Here is a 25,283-nt window from a genome sequence, read left to right on the forward strand (position 1 = left end):
ATTTTTATATTCCCAGCATCTAGAACAATAGGTGCTAAATAAATGCTTGTAAAAGTATGTTTCAAACTTTTTGGCCTCAGGACCCTTTTACCCCCTTAAGATTGACTGAAGACTCTAAAAAGTTTTTGTTTATGTGCATTATATCTATCAATATTTACCATATTAGAAATTAAAACTGATCAAATTTTAAATTTTTATTCATTTATAAAAGACAATAAACTCAACAAATATTTTTATGAAAAATAGCTGTTTTCCAAAATAAAAAAAAATTAGTGAGAAGAGCGTCACTGTTTTCCATATTTTTACAAATCTCTTTGCTGTCTGGCTTAATTTTCTCATCTGTTTCTGCACTCAATCTGTCATGATATGTTGTTCTGGTTGAACTATATGAAGAAGATCCAGATACAGCTGGAAAAGGAAGGGATGTTTTAAGAGACAAATAATATCTTAATATTATTATGAAAGGAGAAGCTAGGTCGAGCAGGGGATAAAGCGCTGGACCTGGAGTCAGGAAGACCTAAATTCAAATCCCGCCTAAGACACTTATTACCTGTGTGACCCTGGGCAAGTCACTTTACCCCATTTGCCTCAGTTTCTTCATCTGTAAAATGATCTGGAGAAAGAAATGGCAAACCACTCCAGTATCTCTGCAAAAAAACAAACAAACCAACCAACCCCAAATGGGTCACGAAGAGTCGCATGTGACTGAAAGCAACTAAATAACAAATATTATGAAAATAGTTTACAGTTTAAATGAGAAAATAAAACTGAGGTTGACTCAACTTAGGTCTACTCAACTGAGGAAATACTAGAGGTAAAGCAGGTCAAAAGAAACACTGACTCTTATCAGTAAGAAATCCTTTGCCACCTGAAACACACCTACAAAGCAGAAGGCATCAGCCACAGGACATCACAGTAGTGATACACAGTACATCACACACACACACACACACACACACACACACACACACACACACACACACTAGTTTGGAAAGGAATAATATTCAAAACTGACATTTATATAGCTTTTAAAACTTGCAAATAGCAGGAAGATACTTGGGAAATTCCCCACCCCCTTCAAACCACTCCATATTCTCCTTATTCTGCTCCCTCATAAGGCAAGTCTTGAAGAAAACACCCAAAGCTTTGGTTCCACACATAAAAGAAGAGAAGCTAAAGTTAGTTTAAAAATAAAATAAAAAGGAGGCATTAAGTGAAAGACCATTTTATGCTCCTAGTACTAACTTTTCTTTTCCTGGACCAAAAGGATCATGTATTCTCATCACAAAACAAGATATTTCTTCTTTCTTTCCCTTCACATTTTGCTTTAGCCTTAATCACAGAATGGGTGTTGCCTCGGTCAAACTGAGACCTGTTAAAGACCTTAGCTTGAAAAGGCCGTCTCCCACTGCATTCGGGGCCATTTCCAGTCGTCCTAATCTATATCTTAGCACTGGACTCAGATGGCTCCAGAAGAGAAAGCGAGGCTGGTGACTTTGCACAGCCCTGCCTCACTTAAATCCAATTCACTTGCATGTCATGGCATCGCCTCCCTGATGTCATGGCCCTCTTAGAGAATGAAGGACAAACACAGCAACGAAATTTGCAACACATGTTATATCAATGCGCTCATTTAGGATTATTATCCTTATTTTACAGATAAGGAACCTGAAGCTCAGAAAGGGTAAGTAACATGCCCACGGACATAAAGCTGGCTGAGTAGTGAAGGTGGGCTTCAAACCCACAGACAACAAACAACATTAGAATATGCCGCCTCTCATAACAGTAATAATACACACAAGAGAGATATGGCCTACCACATGCTGTTTCCCAGTTTACTACAAACCCCAGGTTGTTTTTTTCATCCAGCCTGCTGACAAGTCACGACTATACCAAATGTTCCTCATTAAGTTAACTTCCTTAATGTCTCAGCTAAAGCCCTACCTTCCTCAAGAAGCCTTTCCCAGTCCCCTTAATTCTAATGCCTCACCTCTGCATATTATCTCCAATTTCTCCTGTCTAGGTCTTGTTTGTATATAGTTGTTTGCATGTTGTCTCTTTCATTAAACTGCGAGCTTCTTGAGAATAGGAGTTCCCTTTTTTCTTTCCTTGCACCTCTAGCACTTAGGTCGGGGCCAGGCACAGAGTAATGCCTAATAAATGACAACTGACTGATTCAAAACCTGAACCCGTGCTGTGTCCACTTTGTCCCTCTCACACGCTTGAGAAATTCAGATTTCCTAATAATTAGACAGATTCCTAATACCATTTTAGCAGGTTTAAAAGGACACGACACATGTCTTATAGGATGGTTCAAAACATTCTACAGCCTTGTTATACTTCTTAAAAGAAAAAGTCAAAAGGCTACTCACACAACATTTAAATAAATTATCTTAGCGCATGCTATCTAGTCAAGAAACCAAGTCTCCATTTCCCCCTTGACTGACCTTATGTTCAGCCATGATAACATGGGGGTTGTGCCTCCACCGATGATCCAAACCGTGAAGAAGACAATCAGCAGGGTGGTGGAGAACATCATCTGGTGAGAGTAGGTTGCAGTGTCCCGAATGGCCAGCGCGAAAGCCATTGCTCCCCGAAGGCCTGCAGAGACCCACAAAGGCCATGATACGCATCACAATGGTAAGTGACAACACATTTTCCATAGAGGCAAAGTTGATTTAAGCAGCAAAAAAATCATTCAAACACCATCCAATTCCATCTAAGGAGCTGAGAGGTTTATTAATCAAAGGGGAGGGACTTCTTCACATTCACAGCTGCCTTTTGTATAGTGATTAAATGGAAAAATAGCAAAAAAGCAGCGTGCCATCTTTTCATGGGCACAATTCAGGCATCTCTACTATGACCATCTTTTGCTTCTTTGAGAAAATGAAAAGAAATAACTGGAGCCCTGTGAAAGGGAGCCCAAACTCTTGCCAAAGATTAGGGTACAGCTGTTGGGAGCCTGAAAAATGCTCTGTAATGAGTATAACAGATAAAATTATTAGAATGCTAACTCACAAATTTCAAAGCAGTTCAGAGTTTCACTAGCAAACTGAGAAAACAGAGAAGCTCAGGTATAATAAATCCTAAATGGGCGAGTCTTAGAAAGAAGTACCCAAATTGTCAGTCCACGCCCTCTTTTTCTACCGAACTCAATTTCCCATTCCCCTAGCAACCAGGCAAGAAAAGTCCATAGTCTCTATTAAGGATCAATTAATAATTCTGTCGTAGTTTAGCCTTTTCAGTTGTGTCTTACTTTTGTGAACCCTTATTTGGAGGGAGAGGTTTCTTGGCAAAGACATAGGAATGGTTCGCTATTTCCTTCTCCAGCTCATTTTACTGATGAGGATACAGAGGCAAACAGGATTAAGTGACTTGCCCCAGGGCCACCCAGCTAGTAAGTCTGAAGCCAAATCTGAACTCAGGAAGATAAATCTTCTTGCCTCCAGGCTTGGCACTCTGTCCACTTCACCATCGCCACTACCACCACTGCTGCCTCCTCCTTCACTACCACCTCTTCCTCCTCCTCCTCCTCATTGCTAGTACATATCCAGTATTTTAAGGTTTGCAAAGTAATTTTCAGATATCATCTCTTTAATTCTCACAAGAACCCTGGGAGCTGAGTGCTATTATCAACCTCATTTGGAGGTTGGGTGATCTGACTGATGTCCAGTTGGGTAACTCGGTTGGGCGCCTCTGCCTAATCAAAGTCAACTGCAAGTCATGTCATCATCTCCCCAATGTCACGCTCCTCTTCGAGAACAGAGGACAAACAACCTGTGAGTAGTCTGAGCTGCCTGAATGGGGACCAAGCCAGCTGAATAACTCCGCTGGCCCCTCTACCTCTGCCTCTCCAGAGGAAGGTAAATTTTGATGGCTCAAAGCTGCCTAGTTAATTTGGGGTTTACTGTTTAGATCTCTCTCTCAGAGACCAAGCCTCAAACCCATTTCACTCTGGAGTTCATAGGCTGGACCACAGTAGGTCCCTGCCCAAGCACCACTTAATGGCTATTTTTTTGGGCCTTCCTGGCTCAGCAACCCTAAGGGTCTTCCCTTCCCACTTTGATTTTTTTTTTTTTTATTAAAGGGGCTATCCCTTGATTCACTCCTTAAAGAGGCCTATTTACTGAATGGGCATTGCCTCACTCAAAGTGAGAACCTGGAAAGACCTTAGCCTAAAAGGGCCAGGGTCTCCCATTGCATCCTGGGCCATCTCCAGTTCTGATGAATATCTGGTCACTGGACCCAGATGGCTCTGGAGGAGAAAGTGAGGCTGGTGACTTTGCACAGCCCTCCCCTCACTCAAATCAAAGTCAACTGTAAGTCATGTCATCATCTCCCTGATGTCATGGTCCAACTATTATCTGTCTGGAAGCAAAATTTGAACTCAGGACTTCCTGACTTCCAGTTCAGTGCTCTATCCATTGCATCAAACAGCTGTCTCTACCACTAGTAAGGGGTTACTTGCAAGTTTGGAGTGCACGTGCCACAGCTCCCCTTCCCCCTGCATCCCTAGAATGATCTCCTTTATCACCTCTGCCTCTTGAGACCCTACCCCGCCCCCTTCCCAACCCCATCCCTTCAAGGCTCATCTCAAATATGCTTTCTTTCAAGAGGTAAACCAGAGGTAAAATTAACTGGAATCTAGATTTCCCCAATACTTTTCTTTCATCCTAGGCAAATCCTCTTTAAAAAAAAGAAAGCTTATCCTGCCTTCTAACGGTAAACTGCTTGCCATTAGCCTCCAAGGAGTTGTTTTAGAGAAGGAAACATGCTTTTTCTTGAGGGGGGAGGGGAGAATTAAATAGGGTATATAATAACCAAGTGAATATGGGCTACCTCGACCTTGTCATCAGACTGTTGTTAATGAGAAGTTATGTTGTGAAACTTTAGCTATTATAACCCTTTCAGAATGAGTCGGGTTGGAGCACTCGATTTTTCTATACAGCTGATTAATAACGCCCTGAAATCAGAGGTTCTTTTCCTAGGCTCTGTGAATTTATTTTTTAACAACATTTTTATAACTATATTTCAATATAATTAGTTTTCTTTGTAATCCTATTTCATTTAGTACATTTAAAAACATTCTGAGAATGGAGTCTGTAGGCTTCATCAGACTATTAGGGGGATCCATTACACACACACATAAAGGTAGAGAACTGTTGCTTTAAATATTAGAGATCTAATATTTTAAGTGTGTCAGAATAAAAAATTCTTTCTCAAATATATTCTAAACCACCTTATGTTGGCCTATAGACAAAGTCTGCTAGTCTGCTAAAACATGTTCAGAATGTTACTCAAAAAGAGCACATATGTGTGGATATATATATATATATATATCCACACATATATATATACTGTTTTTATCATTCAAGGTTGATATTATCAATAGTTGTTATGACACATTACAGATGTGGCTATGGATGCAGATGAAGCACTGCAGATGCAGGAAAAGCCGTCCTGGGATCCAGAACCAGGCTGGTTGTCATGTCAGCAACTGTGTCTTCAAAGGCAACTGAGGTACGATGCAGGTGGTTGGGGGAGGATAATTAAGGACAACAGAATGAACTAGTAAGGATGCTAGGAAAGACTGCTTGTTTTTAGAGATTTCGTGGCATAAAAAATTAATAGTTCAACTGAATATATATTTCAAACTGCACTCCCAGACCTGTGCAAGGTGTACTCACAATATTAATAAGAAGAAAAGAATAAATAACAATAATAGTGGTAGTTCATATTTATATAGCAGTGTGGTTCAGTTGTTTTCAGTCACGTTCAGCTCTTCGTGACCCCATTTGGGGTTTTCTTGCCACTGGAGTGGTTTGCCAGTTCATTTTACAGAAGAGGAAACTGAAGCAAACAGGGTAAAGTGACTTGCCCAGAGTCACACAGCTCGGAAGTGTCTGAGGCCAGATTTGAACTCTGGAAGATGACTCTTCCTCAATCCAGATATGGCGCTCTATTCACTGCATCACCTAGCTGCCCTTTATGTAGCATGCTGAGCTATAAAATCTACTTTCCATGCAAGAATCCACTGAGGAAGGTGGTATGATAATGACTTTCCTTATCTTACAGATGACCAAACTGAGGTTTAAAGAAGGTAAATGGCTCATCAAAGGTCACACATTTATTTCATAATAACTTCCTCCTCCCCCTCCCCTACATCATCCTAAATCCAGAGGTCTTTCCACTATATGGTGGTTCACCATAGGGGATATAGAGAAGAATCCAAAGATCCTTGTCTTAGAAGAGCTTACAGATCCTATCAGATAAAGCACATCATTTGTGTTAATCGAGCAACACTTAAGTTCTACATTAAAAAAAAAAAAAAAAACAAAACAACTTACCTGAAAACATCATCATATGCTGAAAGTTCCAGCCGATCTTATGTCTTCTGCCCAGATTCAAGAAGAAGGAGAGAGGGTAAATATGGGCAGCTCTTCCCAGGAAGATGGCAATCTGATCACCAGGTGGAGGTTAAGAATCCACTAAGTTAAGTTTTTGATAGGACATTTCAGGGTACTTCCAGCAAAGCAAAGAACTTTGGAATTTCTTCCTACCTTGTTGGGATCAGTACGAGAAAGGGGTTATGGTATCCAGTCTCTTTTAAATTCAACAAGTACACGTGGATTTCCCATCTTCTTCACACCTCCTCCCCCCCACCCAAAACCATCTGTCAGTCGATCTGTAGCATTTTTATTACTAATGAAAAGGCAATGAAGCAACTTAACCTGAAAACTGGTCCTGACATCCAGCCTCAATTCCAACTACTTCCATCAGCAATGAACTCTAATTAGAGACTCCAGAGCTCCACTCCCATAAAAATGATATCCTAAGTTTTGAAACACATATTTAAAACTGTATCTACTACATGAGGTGGTTCACAGCTGATGAACCTGTATTTAAAACAATTATGTAACAGTGGCAAAGCCTTTGTTATCCCCTATCCAAAGGGGTCTCAATTAAGTTTCAGCACAAGGTCAGTAGGCACAAAGGTCAGCAGCACAAAGTCGTGTGGCAAGATGCTGTTAGAGAAGCGTTTATTTTCTTGGGAAAAAAAATAAGGGGGAAAAATTAGCCCCAAAGCCAAACGCTAAAAAATTCAGGGTAAAAGAGAGAAATCTGTAAACAGACAGCAGAGGTCTTTAATAACTAGGAATGTCCAGTAAATGTAACGGAAAGCTTTCTCAAAGCATTTGTAGTAATCAAGGAAATACCTCTGATTACATACAAACAGTTGATACATGATTAGAGAGGGAAGAGAATGATTTTTTCTGGTGATAGTCCAAGGAGCGCCAAGAGTCTTCACAAGAAATAACATGGGGGATTTCTGTAATCAAATATAATGTCTTTGAGAAATGTGAGTGGGAAGGGGAAACTCTATAGTTGAGATGCAAGAATTAGCTGGATCAGCCTTTCAATGCTTACTGCATTTAACAGAGCACTGTATGAATTTGGGATTCCTCTCCGGCCTGAAGAAAAAGTCATGCTGATGTTGAGAAGAAGAAAGACCTTGCTCTTCCTGCCCCTCCTCTGCCCCCAGCTTTACGGTCGTCAGAGGGGTAGCTCTTCTAGAGTCAGCTAGTGAAGCCTTTTCCCCTTCTCAGCCTCAAAGCTACCAGATCAGGCAGCTAAGGAACCATATACAAACACCCAGAGGGGTAGGCTCAACATATGCATGAATGATCTTGTGACCACCCATACGTAACTTTCTCATTTGAAAAATGTGGATGAGGGGTTATCTCAGTGAATGGTTAATGAGCAACAACCAAAAATCAAAACACCAAGTTCACATAGGACTTTGGACCAAGTAGGATTGTGGCTTAACATAAGGAAAAACGTCCCAATACTTAGAATGGTCCCAAAGTGGAATGAACAGATTCTCTAGGAAGGTAGTGAATTATCCCCTACTGGAAGCTTTCGAGTGGTTGATGAATGACCACTTAGTGATTTGATGGACGGATTCCTGCTTTAGATAGTAAGAATTATAGCGATAAGTTTTGTAAAGTACTTTATATGGTAGCTCATATGATTGCCACAACAACCCTGTGAGGTAGATGCTATTATCCCCATTTTACAGATGGGGAAACTGAGGCACAAAGAAATTAAGTGACTTGCCCAGAGTCACCCAGCTAGTAAGTGATTGGGGGCAGAATGTGAATTCAGGTCTTCCTGCTTCCAAGTCCCCTCCCTCTGTCCACTGCACAGACTAGCTGCTCAGTTAGACCACCTAACTCATCCCTGACCAGGTTAACAAAATGAAAGGCACATTCCAATGTTCTTCATGGTCCTAGTCACAATTAAGTCCCATTTTGTTTAAAGCCAAGTAACTTGTTTACCTTTGGGAGTTTCTAAGCTATTCTATAGCCATGCCTAACATAGGTAACTTTGGCAATCTAAGTTTGGGCTTGTGGATTTCTAAAGTTATTAGATGGGCAGCTAGGTGGTGCAGTAGATAAGAGTGCCCGGCCTGGTGTCAGGGAGACTCATCTTGAGTTCAAATCTGGCCTCAGATGCTTACGAGCTGTGTGACCCTGGGCAAGTCACTTAACCTCGTTTGCCTTAGTTTCCTCATCTGTAAGAGGAGCTGGAGAAGGAAACGGCAAAGTTATTAAAATAGGCTTTGATAAACATATTCTTCCTACACAACAATCAAAAGCAAAAATCAAAAAGGTAGAACTCCCATGTTTGCTCTCCTCATAGGGCGAGGCTACAGATCCAAGGTCACAGGAGATCTCTGACTCATTAGAACTGGACAAAGCGATGCCAAGAGTTACATCCTGAATTCCAGGTTTGGCTTCACCTCTCCAGACAATCTCCCTCAAGCCAAAGGACATTTCGCTGGGAAAAATAAATCCTTCCCTCCTAACAATGCTAAAAAGACATCATTTGTGAAACTATTGCTCTAGTGTTTGGGCTCCATTCCATTCAGGGGAAGCCAAATGAAAATTGAAATATCATAGTGCAATGGTAATGCTCATGGGTGAACTGTTCCTTTTCCCTCAAAAACTATGCAGCTGTGTCAAGGATGGAAATGTTTATCCCTTTGGCCCACCTTCTTTTTTTCTTTTTACAAAACCTTCCCCTGTGCTTCTCTATCAGCCAGTTAGCTCTCTTTGTTCTAGCCTGGTGCTAATGAGGCCAAGGCCTGGATCTAAGCATTGCTGGAGGACAGCTGGCTTTGATTTGTTCCATGGCTACAGCAAGCTGTCTTTCAAATTCGAGCCACTGGCCACAGATGGGCCAATGAGGCGATTCATCATTGTTCCTGGAAAAGTAATGGTGGGCTCTGCGGATGCAGGCTCAGGAGAATCAGTTCTGTATAACAAAGACATCAATTTTCATTTCCTTTTTTTTTTGTCCAGAGTTCAATTAGCCCCTAGCAAATATGGAGAACTAGTTACTTAGGCTACTGGGAGAAACTGTTAGAATGCCATGACCTTCTCCAACCATCACATTCTCTATGTCCTATTAAAAAAAAAAAACAAAAACCCCAGCATCAGGGACTTCCCATGGTCCTACTGAAATCTTTTTTTGGGAGGGTTTAGGCCTTTATAGAGTAGGCAACTTCAGCAAAATGGAAATGGTGTTTGAAAATTGGAGGCTCTGTCAGGTGAACATGAGCTTGGGTAAGTCCTCAAATGCTATTTCTACTAAAGCCTTCCCTCCTCAAGATACCTTTCATTTACTCTCTATGTACCTACCTACACACGTTGGTACTCCCATTAGAATGTAAGCTCCCAGATCAGTGGTGTCAAACTCACAGAGAAATGGACCCATATGGGCTAGGTATTGATTTAGAAAACCACATATCAACACCATTTATGTTATATAATATTCTTATTTATTTTGTTACGTATTTTCAAGTTACATTTTCATCTGGTTTTGGTGAACTTGGAAGTGTTGCTGGCCATATGTGGCCTGTGTTTGACACCTCTGTTCTAGAGGATATCTACTATTTTTGCCTCTTTTTCTGTCTTCAGAGCTTAGCGCAAGGCTTAGCTCATGCTATGTTGTTAAGAATGCTTGCTGATTGTTTGCCTGATGCTAAGTCACAGGGAGACTGATATGTGCCAGGAAGCAACCATGTCAATGAAATCACAGATCCTCGAATTATTCTGGTATTAAGTGAAAGCAAATACTCCTGTGATACTCGATCAATGAACACAAGGCGAAGATCATAGTACACCAGAGAAAAGAGGAACTTTAGGGATCATCTAGTCCAAAACCTGCATTTTACAGATGAAGAAACTGCCCAGGGTCACACAGTAAGTAACTGTATCAAGTATTTTTGACTCCAAGCCAAGGATTCATTGTGGTACCCAGATGCTCATTAAGTGACTTGGACAAGGTCGCATAGATAGTAAAGTAGGAGAGCTGGGATTTAAATGCAGACACTGTTCATTATGAGAATTATTTGCAAAAAAGCTACTGTGTAAGTAATTGTAGTTTATAGACCACTACCTGCTGTAAAAGAGGAAGAAGTAGAGAAATTCTATAGAGCCTGTTAATCTCCTCCAAAGGAAATCAAAATATACTGACACACTGTGACCTCAATCAAAAGGTGGGAGTAAGGATGATGCGAAATATATTGAAAAATATGCATCAGGAATAAGAAATGAGAGAAACCAGAGTCTTGTAGATTATGTAGAAGCCTTATGCCTCTATGTCACATCTATTTTCTTTTGAGGAAAGAATCTGCAGGCACTAGATGTTCCAAGTACCAAATAATGAAGCTTATGTTTTAACTGAGAGGAAGTGACTCGTTATTGATATAGAAGTCATTCCTGAATCACCTGCCTGTGTACAGTCAGACCTCTGATTTGTTAATGCAATGATAAAGATTAATACAAAGGCAGAATAGGAATGGGGGAAAAAAGAGAGGGTGTGAAATTAAAACAATTCCAATCTGATCTACTTAAATAAGCTAGTGATGATGAAAACTCAGAAATGGATGAAAGAAATGACACAAATATTGATGACAATAACATCAAAGAGAAGTTACAGATATAAATCAATTGCCTTAACAAGGAGATCAAAAGAGCTTAAAAAATATCTTAGCAACAGTAGACTTTCTTGTCAAGCAGAAACATATGGCCACTAAGGGCTATACTGGTTTAAATTATAAACTCATTTGTCAGATATTGCAGAGAAGGGTGATGGAGGATTATGAGCACCATTCACCTTTTAAGTCAGAGAAAAGACACGTAAGGTAAAAACATGTTATAGAAAGCTTGGCAACAGACCCAACTAAGCAAAGTTACTCCCAAGAGCATTTCAGGACAAAAATGGAAAGAGAAAAACTAATATAAGAAATATGGAAACCATCAACAAAGATTTTTTAACATTTTTTTAAATCACCAAGAATAGTAGTGCTACCACCTTTGGACTCTAGCATCACAGTCTTGGATGATGTTACAGAGGAGATCAAAATGCTGCTAACATGTACAAAAATGGAAAAAACAGCTGGGTTGGGCTAAGTGTACAGACCTGTGTTGGAGGTGACACAATTATAAGGATGTGGACGGATCAATTTCCAAGCTATCTGAAGGAGGGGAAGATGCCAAAGGCATGGAAAAAAAATCTTGGACCTTATTACTATTAAAAAAAAGGCAACCAGGAAAAGGCCAACAATTAACTTACATGCCTACTCTCCCAACTATTTAAAATCTTGATGAAAATCATCACAGAGATCAGGGGCATTCCTGATGAAGGTAATAGTATGTAGCAGGTGGGCTTTTAGAATTGACATGCTACAAAAGACATCATCTTTACTATCACTGACTAACAGATGTAGAAATACTAGCTCATGCTATATTTACTATTTGTTGATTATAATAAAATATTTGGTTCATCAGAGGAAAAATCCTATCTTAAAGACTCTCTTTTAACAAAGTGTATCCTGTGTACACATTAAAATTACTCAAGATTTCTTGAAATATATAAAAAAGGACTTTGTTCAAGGCCCTCTGATCACAAATATCAATCAAGATTGATCTGTGAATATCTGCCAACTTCTCCAAATTTTTTTTTTAACCATTGTCATGAAGGACAAGTTGAAGAAAGATTCTTAATGGATGTTCAAGATCTCCATCTGCTCCTGCTTGTGGAAAACATTGTGCATCAAGCTCTTCAGAAAACTGGAAGACATCTGTAACCACTTCAAAGGCTTTGAACTGACCATCCACACAGGAAACACAAAGTGGATGAAGAATGTCAACTAGCCAGGTAATACAACCTAAAGAGCTCACCTATCATTCATATGTGTGTTTATGACACGTAACTATTATGTAGAATATATATGTAATATATACACATGACAATCTAAAATATACACTTATTTATGAGTATAGCTTGCTTAATATTTACATAACTGTATGTCTATAAAACATACACATATGTATATAGACATATATGCACACATATATTCACACCATGTATACATGTACACACAAATAGGCAGAAAACAGAAAAAGTTAACAATTTGGGCTGAAAATTCAACAGATGGCACATGATAGGCAGTATTGCAAAGCTCCTATAATTGACCCCCGAACTTCTCCTGGAAACAAAGGCCCACCTATTTATCACCAATATTCTACCAGTGTCATTGTAGGGCAATAATAGTCATAGGACGTTATAATCTCTGAAGAACTGAGTTTCCTCAAAGGGCATTGGGAGAGGTAGGTGGTGGCCATGAACTAGCTGCATCGTAAAACAAATAAAGAATAAAGGGTACCACTCAAATCTTTGACTAAAGGCGGTACTTTTCCCACCACATCATTCTGTGTCTTATTGTGAAAAAGGCCAATTTCTATCTTTCCCAGAGAACTATAATCTTTTCTCTGGGAACAAAATGCTATTCAGGTTCTAACTTTTTGAAAAGATGAATGTACCCAAGGCTCTAACTACAGGCATGAAGGAGGTTCTATTGACAAGGCAGAATGGAGTAACCTTTCTCCTGCTAAGATCGTATCACCTTATCAACCATTTTATGTCTTCAGCATATTTTCTTTAGGCAAGATTTGACTGGGGTCCTCAAAGGATCCTCAGAATAAAACCAGGTACTAAATTATTATGAACATAGCTCTTAATCAATTTGCGCTACATATGTGTCTTATGACCTAATGTTGAATCTGTGTCATGAACTTTTTTTTTTTTTTTTGCTAATTAACTAAATCCAGGAAAGATTCAGTCTCTTCAGAGTATAATCCTTTTCAAAAGGCTCTCCTATAAAGTCTGGAGAAGTGACTGTTTCCTTGTCATGGCTGGAGAAAGCAAAAGGAGGTTTTTTCATTTAAAAAAAATAAATAACATTTGATGAACTGGAGTGAGGGCTCTGAGTTTAGTTGATTGAAAGAAATATAGAGATTTTATTAATTAATTAAGAAATATATAAACATATCCCTGAGTTAGCCAAGACCTCGGGATGACAATATTAATTGCAGAATGAATCAAGTAGAAGGTTGAAAGGCAGGGCTGAGACAATAAATGTTTAGCAACTAGCTCTCCAAAAATGTACAAACAACACACTTTTAAGTTTAATCTACATTATTAATACTTTAAGTGTAGACAATCAACAAAACAATAAACCCAGACCTGATTTGTAGCATTTTCCAATTTCCACAGTGTAAATACTCACCCTGAAAATTAAAAAACTGATTCTGGTTTGAGCTGGCTCCAGCACACTCAAGAAAGATAACCTATAAATAAAGGTGGTGAACAGTATAACACTATTACATATTATATTTATGTGTTTTGGGGAGGAGTGTGGGGGAGGGAAGGAGTAGAATTCATCCTTCTAAAGCTGCTACAAGAGCAAGGAAGCCTGCCACAAAGACAGAAGCTACAAGTTATCTGGGTAAATTCATTCCAGTTTAGTATCAAAGATTCCTTTTGCTAGGTGGATAGTTAAAAGATTGCGATTCTTGGAATGTCAGAATTAGAAGAAACTTTAGAAATCTAGTCCAACCTCCCCAAGTCAGGCATCCTTCCTAGAGCGGCTCTGGAAGTTTATCCCTTAAATAATCCTAGTAAAAAGAATACCAGTTACGAGAACAGGAAAGGATACAAAAGCTCCAATGATGAATATAGGGCTGAAAATGTGTTTCTGGAAGGTGAACAGGGCTAAGCCCATGTAGGAGAAGATAAAGTTCTCTGCCAAGAAGTGGAGCACTTCAAAAAGCTGCAAAGATTTAAGGGGAAGGAATAAATAAATATATGTAAATGTAGATATATCCAATACATATATATACATATGTGCATATATAATGTGTTAATTTTCCTTTACTTTATTAATCACAGTACTAAAATCATTTGCATTTCTTTTCATTTAGTAGAATGACTTCTCTCAAATCTCACTCACTTGCTTGGTTCGACTTCTTGACTCCACTGACAGGTTGTTGTAAGTGTAATGAGCTTGGGTAATTCCACAGAAGAGGACAGCGACAACACCTGTCAAGAGACAATAGGAGTAGGGAGGGAAGGGAGAGAGACTGAGTCAAAAAAGAGGGAGTAAGAAAAAAGCTCCCTACTGAAACAAAGGGGGAATCAGGCAACATCAAATATAAAACTTCCTCTGAAATAAAAAAAAAAAGTTACTTATACTGAAATTTACATGTCTCAAGTTCCCTGCTCTTCAGATTCTCCAATCTTTAACTCCTATTTCCCTAACCATTTCAACTAAATGTGCCATCTATCTCCCTCCCTGGAATGCCTAATGCATTTATTGTCTATACCACTCATTGGGCATTTAATTATTGCTTTTGCATTGTTAGCTATCAACTCATGAGAGTATTTCTAATAGTCTGCACTAGATTAAATTCCTTGAGGGCAGGGTCTAGATTTTATTCATCTATCTCCCAGAGCCCACCAAGTACCAGTATACAAACATTTTTTAGATACACAAAGCCTTGAAGACTATGAGTAGGGTGCTTTATGCCACTTTCCAGAAGTAATTATCTATAGGACCAATTTTAGGACTAAACTGACAAGCCTAGGTCTCTTTCCCCTCCCCCAACAACAAAAAAATCAAATGGTTTAGTATCACCTCATTTAGTTAGCTCTGACCCATCTGAGTTTGTTTATTCTAACCACCATTCTACGCAAGCTATCTTGCACACTGAGGCTCTTCTGACATGTCACATATTTGCATATGCCTATAAATATCACATCGAAAAGAAGGATGTAATGCTGTCTAGAAATATATCATGTAGGATATGTGAATATGTGATAGAATAGAGTCTGTTGGGACTGCTTGGATCATGCTACATATTTGAAACTGTGCTTGATTGTGTATCTAAGGCTTTCTCAGGGTAACAGGAAAAGCAGAGAAACTGAATAGTCACAGATAGGAATTAGATTCTTTCAGTTTACAAAACTAATGACATTGGTGGTACCTTTGTTTCTTAGACCTAGAGATTCTAGGCTACACACAGGATGGGAGAGGTGGGGCATGAAGAAAATAGCTGGGACAGCAGGGATAAGATTGATACTAGGGCATTCAGAAACCATGATGAAACAGACCAGAGATGACAGTATTATTGACATCACTGTGTTTATGAAGAGGCAAAATATGCGTTAGAAAGGAAAAAATAGACATTTAGTGAACTGAAAGACTTTCAGGTATCTGCAACATAAAGATCAGAACTCAATGGAAAATTCAATATGTAAGACCCAGAAGAAACATAAGGACAACATCAAAGATCAATTATAAGGAATGAAATAGGGTCAAACTACTTATTCCCTCTATGTGAAAATGTTATCAGTATTCTTGGGACTGTCATCATTACTTGGGTAGTTTGAAAAAAGGTTGGGGGCTAAGCTCAATGTGATGGGCATGATTCTAAAAAACAAAATTGGGTAGGAAAAGGTAAAAAGGAACAATTATCTCCTATAAATGAGGCCTGAAAGGAAGAATTGATAGAGAGGAAGCAGGTGAGAGTGGAGGGCTGGAAGTACTAGCACCTTACTCTCATCGGATCTGGGTTAAAGAGGGAACAACATTGAAAGGGTATCATCTTTTTTTCTATTCTACTATGTTATTAAATGCTTGTTTTATTTCTTAAGTTCAGAATAAAATAAATTTTTTTAAAAAGAAAGTAAACATTCTTTCCCTTGTCTATGTTAAGGGCTGTGTGTGTGTGTGTGTGTGTGTGTGTGTGTGTGTGAAAGTAATAAAAAAGCAGATTAGGGAGGGAAGCATTCTCACTAAATCTCTTCATATACAAAACACGTCTACCAAGGCTTAAAGTTAATGCTCAAAGATTAGATTCAGAAAGGGATCTAACAACAGAATAAATTGTGACCTTTTTTAAAAAAATAAAGGATAAGGTTTTTAGGAAGAGGCAAATACCACAATGGACCAGAACCTTCTTAAAACAATACCTAAAAAGCATCCTGCCCTGAGGAGTCAATAAAATTAATAAGTCTTGTTGTCAGTTTCCATAGAAGGTCACTCATTTTTGTTATTGGGAGCCTACGTGCAAAAAGAGACAATTCAATGAAAAGAGCGTTGGCCCTGGGGTCGGAGGGCCTTCAAATCCTGCCTCTTACCATTCAGTGCCTATGTGACCTTGGGGAAGTCATGTGACTTCCTTGGGCCTCAGTTTTTCCATCTGTAAAATGAGGGGGCTGGATTAGATGTCCTTTTGAGGCACCTTCCAGCTCGCAATCTAGGAACTCACCTGTGAACCCACAAGCTTCTGCTAAAAGGAAGGTACTCCAGGACATTAAGAAAAAGAGAGCAGTCTCCAGCAGGGGGAAGCAGTGAAGCTTGGTAAACTTGGTCACGTTAGCATCTGTTAAGGACTGATTTATAGGCAACTTGAAGTTACAAAGAAACATATCATTAAACTGATCTCCCCCATCCCTCTCCTTCCCACCCCGCCATAACAAAAAACCAATCCACATTTCCCCCTAACCTTCCCAACTGTATAGTTATTTGAGCTACTGAGAATTAAAAAAAAAAATACTCAAAATTCAACCGTTAAGGAAACCTGAAAACTCTTTTCTCGTTTCCTGGAAAATTCTTCTCTTGCGCCTCCTGACACCTCCGGTATCTTTCTGTAAACCTCAGCCCAAATTCTACCTTCTATAAAACGCCTTTGCTTGTATTATTTCCCTTCACCCCATTCCAATCCAGAGGAAAAAAAAATTGTATGCATTTTCTATTTCCTTATCAATGTAAATGTCATTTTCCCCTACAGGCACATAAACTTTTTTTTTTAATTTTTAAATTTTTTTAAATTTATTTTTTATTTTTAGTTTACCACAGTTCCACAAGTTTTTGAGTTCCAAATTTTGTCTCCCTCCCTCTCCTCCCCCTTCTCCCCCGAGACAGCATGTAATCCTTCGCATTAAACTTATTTACATAATAGTCAAGTTGTAAAGAAGAATTATAACCAATGGAATGAATCATAGAAAGAAGAAACGAAACCAAAAAAGAAGGAAAAAAAAAGAGAGCAAATAGTTTGCCTCAATCTGCACTCAGACTCCATAATTCCTTCTCTGGATGAGGCACAGAAACTTGTAAAAGTGGGGAACTGTTTACATTTTTGTTGAGTCCCCAAAAACACAATGCCTGGGACACAGGATAGAGATGGAGATGAGCCATAGGTAATTTCACTGGTATACAGAACTTCCAGGTGAGAAAACTCCCTCTACCAATGCAGGTTGGCACTTTCTCTGCAACTCATTAAGGCATTAAGTGATTTGTTCATGTCACACAGCCAGTATATTGTCAGAAGGCAGGCTTGAACCCAGGCTTCAAAGATGGCTTTGAGACCAGCTCTCCTTATAGTGACTAAACCATACTGGCCCTCTATGTGTCTGACATGGAACATTTTACCATTTTTAATTCTCAGCTCCATCATACAGCTTTGTGAAATTTGATCCAGACCATTATAAAAAAGTGGCTTAATTCTGTCAAACTTTAAGCACTGAGTTCCTAACCTGTATGGGGCATTGTGCTAAATAACCACTGTTAAGGGACATATAAGCATAAGGGATGGTTCCTAGTCTGAGGGAATTTATTATCTAATATGAGCTACAAAGCATATATATTACAAAAAGATATCAGCTTGTACAAGGTGGTATACGATTTAGTGCCAAGAGGTATTTTGTTGTTGTTGTTCAGTCATTTTCAGTTGTGTGTGACTCTTCATGACCCCATTTGGGAGTTTCTTGGCAAAGATACTAGAGTGATTTGCCATTTTCTTCTCCAGCTGATTTTATAGATGAGGCAACTGAGGCAAAACAGGGTGAAGTGACTTGCTCAGGGTCACACAGCTAGCAAGTATCTGAAACTAGATTTGAACATAGGTCTTCCTGTCTTCGGGTCCAGCGCTCTACACTGGCCACCTATCTGTCCCTAAATGAATTTATAATAGTAAAACTCTGCCTTCATATATGGTCCATTTAAGTCTCCCTCTGGTTCCCATCTATAGTCTGGCCCCAAAGCCCTTCCTTCTTGGGTATATGTGAACACACATACATACACACAGGTACACACACACACACACACACACATATATAATCTCAATATCATATATGTGTGTATGTATGCATATTTTGGACAAGGCCAACATAGGAGTGTTTTTGTGTGACTATGTGTTTCTAACGGGTATTTTTTCCTCACTTTCTCAAGGGCAGTAGATAGGAAACAAATAAAAATGTGAAAATAAAAATAAATAAAATTTAATTTAAAAATAAATCAATCTCATTTTATAGTCACATACCAATACTCTATCCTTTAAAATGTCTGACAAAAGGCTGTGTTCCAATGACTGCTGCAGTTCAAATTTTGGAAAGGCCTTGGGGTCTAATGCAATATCGTCAGGTCATCACTGAAGCCAAAGCAGCTAAGTTTTTTGGCATTGCAAAACAAATGGTGGAGGATCCAGGGATGAAATAATTATTACAAGTAATTGTTAGTTCCTGAATATTAAACGTAAGTATGTCTGCCACTCATTAGCTCTGCAATCTCACGTGAGTCACTGAACACCTCTGGGCCTCACTTTCATCATCTGGGAGATGGGGAAGATGAAGCATTAAGGGAAGTGATTGCTGAAATTTAATGATTTTTTTCAATTTTATTATTATGGTATGAGGCAAAGCTGGTAACGCTGTTGAGATGGCGGCCCGAGGAAGGAGAGAGAGTATTCTGAAACTGAAAGACCGGACAACTTGATCTCCATCTATGCTTATTACAGGGAATTTGTGATGAATAGTGACTCAGCAAAACAGCCATCTCTGGTTTCATCAGATTCTCAAAATCCCATCGAGTCTTTCCAAATATTCTCTCATTTCCAAAGAAGCCTGTGGAAAATCTCCCCCAAAAAACTGTTTTGGACTCCATGACCCTGAAGAAGGCAGCCCTTTACCTACTGATTTATGCTAGTAACAATAAAGTAGGAATTATGAAGATAAGTATTCCGTACGATACACAATGATAAATCATAATGAGCACAATTTTATATACTTGGTGGCTGTTGCCTTGTTCTGTTGATTTATAGACACTTTAGAAAGCTTTGTATTAGGCAGGCAAATCATTTATGGTTATAGTAAATATGAGATTTATGGTTTATGCCTGGAAATAGAGGTGACCCAGTCATTTAGTGAGAATGAGACACAACAGATGGACAGTCTGAATGCTACATTAGCAATAATAATACCAGCTGAAATTTATATTGTGCTTTAAGGCATCTGCAAAGCAGTTTACAAATGCCCATCTCGTTTTATTTTCATAATAACTCTGGCAGGCAGGTACTATTATTATCCCCATCTTATGGACGAGGAAACTGAGACAAAGAGTGGTTAAGAGGGTTGCCGATGGTCACTCCAAGTCCTGTGTTTTACCCCACTATACCGCCTAGTCACCACTCTAGATATTAAAACAACCAGAGGAAGATCTCCATGACAATGGGTGGATGTTTTATGGAAGATTTACAGGAAGACAAAGATAGAATCATGCAGGGCTGTGATCTATATCAGCAGACAGAGCCATACCCATGAGATCACAGATCTAGTTCCACGTAAGTCTGCTTATTTGTGTTCACTTACAACCAGACTCGCATGAGATCCTTGGCCAGAAATATGCCCCCTGTTTCTTCGGGAAAATCAGCAAGCAGCTCGTTAATCAGGTTAGGTTTTCCAGGAACATAACCCCATAAACTACAAGAATATGGATAAAATTTCCACTGAGGCAGAAAGACAATTTTCTACAGGGAAAATGGAATCCAGATGTTTGTGCCAGGAGCAGAGGCCAGACAAACATTTAGACATTCACAGGCAAAAAGGCATGAGATGGAAAGCTTATCTTGATGGAGGGTGACATATATCTCAAGTACTCCTCCCAAATATCTTTGTGTGATAAACATCTAGCAGATGTACACTGAAAACAGGCTGAGATACTCTTCCTTCATCAAGAGCAAGGCATTTCAAGGGAGATTTAATCCAATTTTGGTGCCAGATTGAAGACTTTAATCTAAACAGCCAATCAACACTCTTTCTTTTCAAAGTCTAATGCAACATAAAGTCAGTCAGAAAAACCACAGAAAAGGATATTAGAGCTGTCACGACTCCAGTCACTGCTCCCATGGCGAAGGAGCCACTAAATATTCCCAGGAACACACCTACAGATTTAAAGAATGCTGCTGCATCAAAAGCATGTGTATTCAACCCAGTTGGCTGGTAGGCAACAATAGACCTGGAGTTTGAGGGAAGAGGGGAAATTAAAAAACAAAATCAGGTAAGGATTAAAAAAAAATACTGCATTCTAAATGTTTACATCAATAAAACAGAGAAAGAGCAGACTAATGAATTGGGTATGGAATGAAAAAAACTAGAAAAAGAACAAATTAAATATCCCCAATTAAACAGTAAATTGGAAATCCTAAAAATTAAAGGGGAGAAAATAAAATTGAGAGTAAAAAACCACTGAATTAATAAATAAAACTAGGAGTTGGTTTTCATGAAAAAAACAAACAAAATAAACAATTAGTTAATCTGATTTTTAAAAAGACAGAAGAAAAAAAAATACTGCATTCATTTGAGCCAATTTTTTTCTAAGAGTAGCACTATCTCATCTTGGTTTTTTGAAATCTGAGTCCAGTTGGCTGAAGACTGAAATGGCACATTATCAGTAAGCTGATAAGTCTTAATTAGATGTGATTCAGTATTTGACACCGTACCGTACAGTAGTGTTACGAAGACCTGAGTTCAAGACCCACCTCTGACACATACTAGCTGTGTAACCCTGGCCAGGTTATTTTTCAGTGACCCAGGGAACATTCTAAGACTATAAGTTTCAGAACTCAGGGCTTTCCTTACAATAACAAGTCTTATCCAAAAAAAGGGGATACAAATAGACTTTTGGACTTCAGTCTATAGCATACTAGTCAAAAAACACCTTTTCCTGACTATGAATTCGTAGTAGCATTACTTACGAGGATAACACTATGGCCACAGCATCATTTAGGACACTTTCTCCGAACAGAAGGGCATAGAGGTCCACATCAGCATGTAGTTCATTAAATATGGCCAGTACAGTCACTGAAAAAAAAAATAGAACATGGATTCATTAGGAAAATCCTTTCTCTTTCCCTTGTAGACCAAGCTAAGCCAGCTTTACTGAAGTTAATCCCTTGTTACAATATAAAAATTTGTTACCTAAGGAATGGGTAGCAAAGATATCATCCAACTTGTCTATGGCAGACATGAACTTTATAATATTGCTACCCTCCACAAAGTTCTGGTCATGCTAGCATTGTAATAATGAAAGCTAGCATTTATATAGCATTTTAAGGTCTGCAAAGCACTTTACAAACATCTTAATTGGCCCTCACAACAACCCTGGGAGGTAGGTGTTATTATTATTACAGATGCAGAAATTGAGGCAGACAGATTAAGTTACTCACCCAGGGATAACACAGTCAGTAAGTGCCTAAGGCTGGATTTGAACTTGAGAGCCAGTGTTCTATTCACTGAACATCTACCTATAATCATGCCAGGTCATTAGCAGGCCATCAATCCTGAGAATTTGTCAAAAATTACACTTTTAGTTAATTCCAGAATACTGGTCTTATGTAACTTTAAGTCAGTTATTTTTAACTTTTCTGGAGTTCTGATGTCCTATTGGTTGGATTTCACTTCCTATTGCTAACATAGTAAAAGCCCTTTTATGACAACCTGTATTCATACGCTGTTTTTGTTTTTTAACCTTTCAAAGCACTTTCACATCATCTCCCTTCCATGGTGAGATATGGTTCTGTGGAATTATTACAGGAATCTAGATTTACAGCTGCAAGGAATGTTAGAATGCACCTGGTCTAACCCCCTCATTTTACAAATAAGAAAACTAGAAGATGTTAAATGACTTATTCAAGGTCACACAGGTGCTAAGTTGCATCACCATTTGGCAGATTTAAAAACTGACTAAAGAAGGTTGGTGAAAATTAGGTCAGGCTTCCTAAGTCCAACATAGGCCTCTTTCTACTTTAGAGCACTGGAAAAAAAAATGAGAATGGACAGAAATTAGTTTAGGTTTGGGAATTTTATGATGGTATTTCAAAAGGAGAGGCCTGAGTAGCTATTCTAAACATTCAGAACCACCTCACAGATATCAAGAAGGTCCATTCCAATCCGGCATTTTTTTTCCCTCCGAAGAGCTTGCCATTTTCATGCCACAAATACTAAGTGACTGAAAAGTTGATCTTTCCCTTATACATTCTGATAGAGCTTATCAGGTGATAAAGCAGGGAAAAATTTAGTCATTAGATGTTTTTACCTACCACACTCTTTCAAAAAGAGTTCCTTATGTGTTGGTTTACTTATTAACACAAGTTAAGCAGTCATCGTATGTACCTCCTTTTGGTTTACTCTCCTTAATTAAATGATAACAGCTTTTCTTGTTTTTCATTTTTTCTACATCTTGAGAGAAAAAGGACAAGCAATACAACAAAAATGTTGCTGACCAGATCTACTATCACAATGACGGCTAGCACATCAAGGTTTGCAGGACACTTTTCATGTGTTAACTCACCTGATCCTCATAACCACCCCATGAGGTAGGTGTTATTTGTTGTTGAGCTGTTTCACTCTCTGTGACCCCATTTGGGGTTTTCTTGGTAAATATACTGGAGTAGTTGAGTGTTCCCTTCTCCAGCTCATTTTTCAGGTGAGGAACTGAGGCAAACTGTGTTAAGTAACTTGCACAGGGTCATATATCCAGTCACAGGTGTGGGGAACCTATGGCCTTGAGGCCACATGTGGCCCTCTAGGTCCTTGGGTGTGGCCCTTTAACTGAATCCAAACTTCACAGAATAAATCCTCTTAATAAAAGGTTCCCCACCCCTGTGTAATGGGAAGAAGGGTGGGACTTTTTGCTGTTTTTGTTTTATAGTGCTTCTCAGCACTCAGGCAATCAAACAATTTTTGAGTCTTGCCTTTGTTTCAATCAAGAGTCTTTGATTGAATCCTGAGTCTTTGATGACCTGCTTAAGTCACAAGAAAGCCTAGGTCACATGGGTTTGAGTCTCATGGTTGTGATGTCCTCTGACTCAGAAGAAGCGTGTATATATACTTAAAGGTTAGCATTTTGTTTTGGGGGCACGTTCATTGAAGGAATGTTGGTGTGGAGACTCTGGGTGGCCATTAAGGAGCCCTCCCACCTTTGAAAACCCAGATGTTGGTGCTTCTCTCTCTCTGGAAACTATATATATATATTGCTATGGTCAGACAGAAGCCTGTTTGTTGATCTGTTTATATTTTCTGTTTGTAATTTCTGTTTGTATTTGCTCTGAAGTTCAGGGTGCTGACTTTTCCCCCTGAACTAAGTGAATGATATATGTATGTTTAATTAAAGTGAGATTGTAAACCCCTTAAAGTTGCTTTCCTTAGAACAGCAGATCAAAGTCTCAGCAACACAAGGTACAAAGACAACTCCAAAGGACTCACGATGGAGAATGCTATCTACATCCAAAGAAAGGACTATGAAGTATGAATGCAGATTGAGGAACACTTCATGCTAGCCTTTTTTTTTCCCACCTTTTTTTTCTTTTCTTCTCTTTTGTTTTGGTTTTTGGGTTGGGTTTTTTTTTTTGGCCCTGTTTCTTCTTTCTCATGATTCATTTCATTGGTCGTAATTCTTCTCCATAACTTGACTAGTGTGTGAATTAATTCAATGCGAAGTTATACGTAGAAGTTATATGGGATTCCATGGCGTCTTGGGGAGGGAGGTGGGGAAGGAGGGAAGAAAATCTGGAACTCAAAATTATGTAGAACCGAGTGTTGTAAACTAAAAATAAAGAAAAAATTTTAAAAAAAAAAGAAAAGTAGATCAAAGAACTCGTGCTAGCAGCCCTCCTGTGTGCTAGTGTTGGTCTTGTTGGTCTTTCACCTCCATAGCAGTTGCTACCAACATTGTTGATACAATCTGATAGGAAGTGTCTGAGGCCAGATGTGAATTCAAGTCCGCCTGACTCCAAAACTGGTGCTCTATCCACGCCACCACGTAGCTGCTGTACTTGAGCCACTTAGCTGCCCAGGTGCTATTATTATGTATATTTTACAGATAAAGAAACTAAAACACAGACCAGTTAAGTGATTTAGCACTGTGGCTGGAACATAGTAGGTGCTTAATAAATGTTTATTGAATTGAAATTACTTGCCCAAAGTCATCCAGCTAGGAAATGTGTGAAGCCGAATTAGATCTCAGGCCACTGAGCCTCCAGGGCCAGTGCTCTATCCATCCACAGTGAAGCCACCCAACTGCTTAGAACTTGTCCGGAATTTACGGACAGTGCTTTAACCAGTAAGTCAATCTGCTTGTCACTTAACTTCTCAAGAGAAACTTTGCCCTCTAAAAGACTTTAATCTTCACTAATATCCAAGCATATTATCCATCAGCACTTTCTCAAACGGCATTCACAAAATTCTTAAAACGAAATTTTAATTGACTCATTTTAAAACAATAGAAGAATATCAGAGAATCATACAGCTGGAATGAACCTTAAAGATTTTATAGTATAAGCCTCTTATCTTACAAATGAAGAAACTAAAGCCTAGAGAGACAGAGTGAGTTATGCACACAAAGTCACATAGTCATTGGCAAAATTGGGGCTTAAAACCAAGGATGACTCCACGAAGCAAGTGGCAAAGTAGATAAAGTGCCAGGCCTGTGAAATCAGGAACACCCCAGTTCAATTCCAGTCTCAGTTACTGGCTGTGTGATCCTGGGCCAGTCCACTTAATCCCAAACCTCTGTCTACCTTAACATAAAGTGGGGA

The 25,283-nt window shown here is 39.0% G+C and overlaps 1 protein-coding gene across 2 annotated transcripts in view; it reads right to left on the bottom strand.

Annotated features, from left to right (window-relative positions):
- SLC9A7 (solute carrier family 9 member A7) overlaps window positions 1–25,283 on the bottom strand; it is a 196,487-nt gene that overhangs the window by 50,081 nt on the left and 121,123 nt on the right. For both annotated transcript variants that reach the window (XM_036746088.1, XM_036746087.1), the window contains exons 6-12: window positions 21,444–21,549; window positions 20,563–20,704; window positions 16,683–16,788; window positions 14,363–14,451; window positions 14,069–14,182; window positions 6,348–6,459; window positions 2,448–2,601 (exon numbers count right to left, since the gene is read on the bottom strand). In XM_036746088.1, coding sequence (XP_036601983.1) covers window positions 2,448–2,601; window positions 6,348–6,459; window positions 14,069–14,182; window positions 14,363–14,451; window positions 16,683–16,788; window positions 20,563–20,704; window positions 21,444–21,549 — 823 coding nt within the window. The remainder of the gene's footprint in view (window positions 1–2,447; window positions 2,602–6,347; window positions 6,460–14,068; window positions 14,183–14,362; window positions 14,452–16,682; window positions 16,789–20,562; window positions 20,705–21,443; window positions 21,550–25,283) is intronic.

Source organism: Trichosurus vulpecula, chromosome 2, assembly GCF_011100635.1.
Source record: "Trichosurus vulpecula isolate mTriVul1 chromosome 2, mTriVul1.pri, whole genome shotgun sequence".
NCBI classification, from domain to species: Eukaryota; Metazoa; Chordata; class Mammalia; order Diprotodontia; family Phalangeridae; genus Trichosurus; species Trichosurus vulpecula.